General features: G+C 34.2%; 1 protein-coding gene across 1 annotated transcript; it reads left to right on the top strand.

Annotated features, from left to right (window-relative positions):
* The first annotated feature begins 3,810 nt into the window (after positions 1–3,810).
* On the top strand, positions 3,811–6,832 carry LOC107909803 (aspartyl protease family protein 2). Its single transcript, XM_016837463.2, has 2 exons — positions 3,811–5,666; positions 6,301–6,832. Exon 1 carries the CDS (start codon positions 4,191–4,193, stop codon positions 5,658–5,660), a length of 1,470 nt encoding a protein of 489 aa, XP_016692952.2. The 5' UTR covers positions 3,811–4,190; the 3' UTR covers positions 5,661–5,666; positions 6,301–6,832.
* The last annotated feature ends 453 nt before the right edge of the window (positions 6,833–7,285 follow it).

Below are 7,285 nucleotides of genomic sequence, written 5' to 3'. Positions count from 1 at the left end.
TGACACTGCTATATCTACCACTTCTTTCCTAGCATTGTTTTGGTTGATGCAGTCTTAAGTAGGGAAGTTTTAATAAAAGATTTAAGACTTCCAACTTTCTATTATGTGCTCTTGGCTCTGCCAATTAATTGCTTTGCGAAATCCATCTCATAAACCAAATTCAAAGTTGAAGTTTTATGAAATCATTGATTTAGCATAGCAAACAATGTAATAGAATCCAACTCAACTTACACACATCACATGTCCAACACCACCTAATCAACTGAAGTAGGCACCGCTCTGTAAACAACAACTGCACCATGGATGGGATGGCTTCTGCTTCTGCCTATTTTTTAACTTTTCCAAGTAAAAAGATTAACCTTTTATTTATGAAAGGGAGTACAAAATTAAGATTAATGATAGGGTTTAGAAAGCCCAGCAATGTGCCTAGAGGAGCATTTATGGAATTCCTCCTAGAAATTCAATTAATTAATTAATTAATTAATAAGGAGGTTCTGAATTCCAAGACTGAGATTATGGAATGACATGTTTCTGGTTAACATTTCCATTTGCAAAAAGAAAAAAAGAAAAAACAAAAAAGTATGTCTGTGGGAAGTCAGACCAAAAACAAGATTAATTTTATTGAGATCCTTTAAAGATTTGATTATGTCCGTCTTATATGTCGACCTTGTGATCTAATCTCACCACTAACAATAAGCCACGTTACCAAGATTTTATATCCAAGTAGAAACTCCTGATTCCAAGTGCCACATGCCGGATTTTCTATCTTTTCTTATAACATACATACACGCCTGTATTATTCTAACGACCATGATCGAAGGCTTCTGAATTCTTAATTATTTTGCTTCTCAATCAGAAACTGTTTGTATTTTATTTATTATATAGTACAGTTTAGTACCAAAGTTGATGACACACAACGCATGTGCTGCAAAATGCAGTGGGCCCCCCACTTAATACTATCTTTTTATTCATTTTTGTTTTTTTTTTAATATTTTTAAAAATATTGAAATGTAAACAAGATTCTTCGTTTTGATGTTATTTTCTTTACCTCACTTGTTAGATAATATATAATATTATTATTAAATACACAGTCAATACTTTTATTTATTTATTTTAAATATATTTCAAATGACACATGTATTAATTTTTTACATATATGGGTTTTTTACTAAAACAAATTAAAAAAAATTATTTACCAAAATAGGTTGTCAGCCAAATTATTTATCAAAATGAGGTGTTTTTTCATTCGCGCCTATTTGACAGGCGTGAATGATTATTTTATATTAAAAAAATATTTTTTTTTGTTTTTTATATTAAAAAAATATTAAAAAATTATTTTCGGGTCAGTATGACCCGCGTATAAATACGATTACAGGTTGCGCCTACTTGAGAGGCGCGACTAATCGAGCCTTTCTCTAAGGCGCAAATGATTGTGCCTACCTCAGAGGCGCAAATGGTTGTGGTGGGGCCCACACGAGCTTACCTTTTCCCCTATATATACCCCGATTATCAAATGAACACATCAAATGATTGGGTGGATGCTGGTTTTTTCACTAAAATAAATTTAGAGGTTTTTAATTAGACGGCATATAAATGAATTATTTGTTATGCTCCTATAATTGGTGAATACAATATCAATATTCTAAATTTTGGTGAATACAATATCAATATTCTAAATTTTGTAGCAGGTGAAAGTTACCAATCGTATTGTTTCTTTTATGGTCCCAATCATATTCTATGTATATGCTAAAGTTTAAAAAGAATAGGTTTGTATAAATTTTAACTTGATTTTCAAATAAATAAAAATAATAATCATTCTTTACGGGCTCGATATTTGTTTAAATATGTGAGTCGATATTATGCTTCTTCAATAATCACACTTAATTTTGATGGTTATTTTATCTACTTTTTGATGTAATAAAGATGTGCCCTTATCTAGAAAAAAAATAAAAAAGATTAAAAATATTGCTGACTATAATTACATGGTGGTAGACTTTGTAAATTGAACGCGGAAAAATATGAAATAAGAATTTTTGAACATAATTATTATTTTTATTGAATTTGAATGAGTTGGTTCGATTCCCATAAAGTAAAAATTTGAGAATAAATTTATAAATTACAGAGGCTGCAAGGAGGGACTGTTCGGGCAGCAGGGCCAGCGCCGTGGGCAGCATGCAGCAGCTGGAGGTGCACTGTTCGGGCTGCCCATTTGCGCCTATCCAATAGGCTCGATTCCTTTTTACCCGTATTTTGACCCGTTAAACCGTATTTTTACCTGTATATATATTTAAATATTTTTAATAAAAATAAAAAATAATATTTTATTTAAAAAACAAAAAAAGAAGAAGAAATTTAATATAAAATAATCATTTGCGCCTGTCAGATAGGCGCGAATAAACAAAACACTCCATTTTCGTATATAATTGGGCTGACAACCTATTTTAATAAATAATTATTTTTTTTAATTTATTTTAGTAAAAAAGCCTTATATATATCAAATGAGAGTCCATATAAGATTGTTGAAGTAAAATGGGATCTATATGGAAGATGACTCATAATTAAGTCATCTTCCATATAAAGTTAGGAATTGTAAAATAATTTAATTGATATTATATATGCATATTTTTAATAAAATCTATGTAATTATATTAACATAAATTTTGACTAAATTTGATAGATTTAAGTATTATCAATTAAATATTAAAAATGCATGTTATATAATTCAATTTGAAATTGGAAATTTTTAAATGTAATATATATTTTATGATGTGATATTTGTATTTAATAAATATTATATATTTTTAGTATTATTAATTTTTAGTATGTTTTTCGAGTTCTAAGATTTGATTATAATATATTAAGCCTTAAAAGAATAATACATATAAATTAACTAAATTTGTTAAAACATATATTTATTTTAAATTTAAAATGTATTTTTTAAAATAAACAAATTCGGTCAAATTTTAATAACGAGTGAAAGCCATAAACCTCAATGTGAATTTTTATTATATACTTTAAAATATATATAAATTTTTAAATTTTTATAAATATTTTTTTTATTTCTTTTATATTTTTTTTATTGAGAGAGAGAAAAATTTATTTATTTCCTATGTTGTCATGGGTCAAAAGTGTATCTATATCAATGTATTATTTGAATTATTCGAGTTATTCGAATTATGCAATTCAATTCGATTGAAACTTGAATCAAGTTATTCGAGTTGACTGAAATAATTTAAATAACTTGATTCAATTAACTCAAAATTTAAATTTTTTTAAAATTTTTTCAAATCAAATCGAGTTATACTCATCCTAAATCATAAACCAATATGAAAAATATATCTTTTAAAAAATTACCCATGTTATTTTAACCACTCGCATATTTTTACCCACAAAATAACTTCTTCATATATTTTGAAATTTTAAATTTAAGTGCGTAAATTCTAGTATGCAAAATATATATAGTAGCATTTGAATTGCCGCTAAACTGCATTGGGCAAAAGGGTGTTGTGGCATGTAACCAACGCAAAAGCCAGTAAACTAAGGCACGTGTCACTTCTGATAAGAATCTTGTAACGTTGTCAATGGACTTGATACTTTTGTACACAAGTACGAATTATGAATGCAACAAAAAATTGGGCGAAAAAAAACTAATTAAAACAGATAATACGATATATAAAAAAAATATGAGAAAATATTTAACACAAATAGGATTTAAAGATACTAAACTGGAAAGTAGCTTAAGAGAGGAACCTAAAAATGGCAGAGAAGAGAACATATGAAATCACGAAAAGAAGAGCATCTTGTTCATCAATTAATATAAGGATCTATTAACATATAGGAATCTCATCGAGTCCTTGCTATCCCACTCATAACAAATATGGTTGCAGCAGCAAAATGCAACAACCATTCAATGGAACATCTATACTTAAATTCGGCGTTTGTAGTGGGGTGGATTTACAATTCAGTTCATGGCTGTGGAACAAACTCGATCTCGAGTTTGGGTTCACACGAGATCTCTCTAGTTATAAACTCGCACAAAAGGCCTGGCCACAAGGGTAAAACAGACCTTTCAGTCTCTTTCACTAAAGGGTATTTGTAATTATTGACGTTCAACCAGAGCGCTCCCCGTTGTAATATTTAAATTCTCGCTGCCAACTCTATACTCGATTCTCTCACTCTCACTATAATCGATGGAAGAAAAATCGAAAATCAGTCTGCTCTTTTCCTCCTCCGTCCTCCTCCTCCTCTTTTCTCTCTCCGCGGCTGTTTCCAACCCTTTACAGCTGCAAACCTTACTTCTCCGCCCTCTTCCTTCTGCGCCCACTCTTTCATGGACAGATGCCGAACCCGAACCCGAATCCGACTCCTTGGTCGAAATATCCGAGCTCAACGCAGTAAGTTCTAACACTACACTGGAAATGCATTTAGAATTGCATCACTTAGATGCTTTTTCTTCGGAAGAGACTCCTGAGCGACTCTTCGACCTTCGACTGCAACGCGACGCGCTCCGCGCCGAAACCATCTACTCCCTCGTTTCGAAAGCAGTTGCGCGTAATCGTCCACGCGCGCCTGGACGTCCTGGATTCAGCAGTTCCATTATTTCCGGACTTGCTCAAGGTAGTGGTGAGTACTTCACGCGCTTGGGGGTCGGTACTCCTCCAAGGTATCTTTATATGGTGCTCGACACCGGCAGCGATGTGGTGTGGGTTCAGTGTTCACCATGTAAGAATTGCTACTCTCAATCTGACCCCATTTTTGACCCGACTAAATCTCGCTCTTTCTCCGGTATTCCTTGTGGGTCACCGCTTTGCCGTAGCTTAGATTCATCGGGATGTAATAAGCGCCGGATGTGTCTTTACCAAGTATCCTACGGCGACGGTTCTGTTACTTTCGGCGACTTCTCCACTGAAACACTAACGTTTAGGAGAACTAAAGTGGGACGTGTGGCGCTCGGTTGTGGTCACGACAATGAGGGCTTGTTCGTTGGTGCAGCTGGCTTGTTAGGCCTTGGTCGGGGAAGACTATCATTCCCCACCCAAGCAGGACGCCGCTTCAACCGGAAGTTCTCTTACTGTTTGGTCGACAGGTCCGCTTCTTCAAAACCGTCCTCCATGATTTTCGGTGATGCGGCCATTCCCCGAACCGCCGTCTTTACTCCTCTTCTTACAAACCCTAAGCTCGACACTTTCTACTACGTTGAGCTGCTTGGGATTAGCGTCGGTGGGACACGTGTCCGAGGGATCACGCCTTCTTTATTCAAAATGGATCCAGCTGGTAACGGAGGGGTCATTATTGACTCAGGCACGTCTGTCACCCGCTTGACCCGACCCGCTTACATCGCAATGAGGGATGCGTTCCGTATCAGGGCCTCGAATCTGAAGCGGGCGCCTGACTTCTCATTGTTCGATACATGCTTCGACCTGTCCGGCAAGACTTCCGTTAAGGTACCGACGGTTGTTCTACATTTTAGAGGGGCGGACGTGTCATTGCCGGCGACGAATTATTTGATTCCAGTAGACAGCAGCGGAACCTTTTGCTTTGCTTTCGCGGGTACCATGAGTGGTTTGTCCATAATTGGAAACATTCAGCAGCAAAGTTTCCGGGTGGCTTTTGATTCAGCGGGTTCTCGGATCGGGTTTGCTCCCCGTGGATGCGCTTAAACATGGGTATGGTTCTTTTATCTATTTTTACTAAGGTAAGGGATAAATCTCTTTCCCTGCCTCTATTTTAGGGTAAGAAGGGAAGAACAAAAACGATCTTCCATGGATTTGAATGTAAGACAGGAGGAGAGGGAGATGATAAAAGGCGGGTAGTTTGTTAGAAATAGCGAATCAACGTTGTTTTGCGGTTTTTCAGGTGTTATCAATTGTATTTTTCAAATATGAAGGTCGATTTACGCGCTACTTTTAAGACACGGGGAATATAGTTTATTACCTGTTTAATTAATTATAAGTTGAATTTAACTTCAGTTTCTAGAATATAAACAGCATAGAATCCATAATCATCGCCTGCATTTTCCTTTTTGATGCTCCGCAAAAATACAAAATGGATCAGAGCTGGTATTCCAGTAATATTTCAATCTGCCATCGATATAAATAAGAACTTGGAGTGATGTGTGCTGAATTGGTAGCCAGCCTGGCTGGTAATGGAGGAGGACCAACCACAATCCAAAATCGATGGATCTCTTTCAAAGAACCGCTACTAAGTAGTTAGGCTCATAGACCTTTTTCGATAGCTTGAGCAATTTATCAAAATTTCCTAACTAGTTACTGATTTATCCTTTTCCCAACAATTATGCAGGCCACAGAGAGATGGTGGTGCCAAATATGTTAATTAGCACTTGAGTTCATGCACCAAAAGAAAGCATTTTTGATGGCAACCTCCGCCCTTTTGTTTTTTTTTTGTTTTTTTTGTTCACTATCCTATAATGCGGCACTTTGGGTGCATGCGGTCCTAACACCTAAGCAAGCATGATGACACTTGTGCAAAAAATCACTTAGCTCCACCTTCACAAGATGCAATTATCTAAAGTTTTAACAAGAAATTAAAAAAAAAAAAGAAAAAAGGCCCGCCCGCGTGTTTAATGGTGAGTACCAATTTAGCGCAAGTCAACGAAATTGGGTACCCCCACTTTGTTCTGTTTTACGTCCACAGGCATGAGGGAGTGGGACATCTAGCAATCATGTAACAAAAGAGCAGTGCTTTGCAGGGGGAAAAAGTGCAATTATCTCCTTTTTACACTCTTTACAGGGTAAAAGAATATAAAGTACTCACTGGGAACCTTGTTGTGTGGGAAAAGAGATATTCCTTAAAATATATTGTTTCTTTTTTATTTGCCTTGAGTAATTAATCTTAAGTTTTACATGTTAGAAATAATAGTTGATATAAAATTTAATAAATTATAAGTTAAGATTTGTCATTTTAAAATATCAAAAACAAAATTAGATGCGAAAGCGTACTTGAATTTATCGATTTTTTAAAATCTACAAATTTTACGGTTTTTTATCTTTCAAATTAGTACGTAAATAATTTTGAGAATGTGACTCTTTTTTACAAAGATGAGATATTAAAAAAGTTATCTAATATAATTTGGGGATATTAGTCTTAATTTTTAATTAGCCCATCATTAATTTTTGACCCATACTTTATTAATAACTAAAGTTCAATAAAATTAACTAAATTAGATATTTTTAATTTGAACTAATATTTTATGATAATAAATAATAAGATATAATTATTCTTATTATATAGGTAATGTCTACATCTTTTAACATTAGAAATAGAC

Source organism: Gossypium hirsutum, chromosome A11 (genome assembly GCF_007990345.1).
Source record: "Gossypium hirsutum isolate 1008001.06 chromosome A11, Gossypium_hirsutum_v2.1, whole genome shotgun sequence".
In the NCBI taxonomy this organism is placed as follows: Eukaryota; Viridiplantae; Streptophyta; class Magnoliopsida; order Malvales; family Malvaceae; genus Gossypium; species Gossypium hirsutum.
This window is presented reverse-complemented; position numbering and strand designations above follow the sequence as displayed.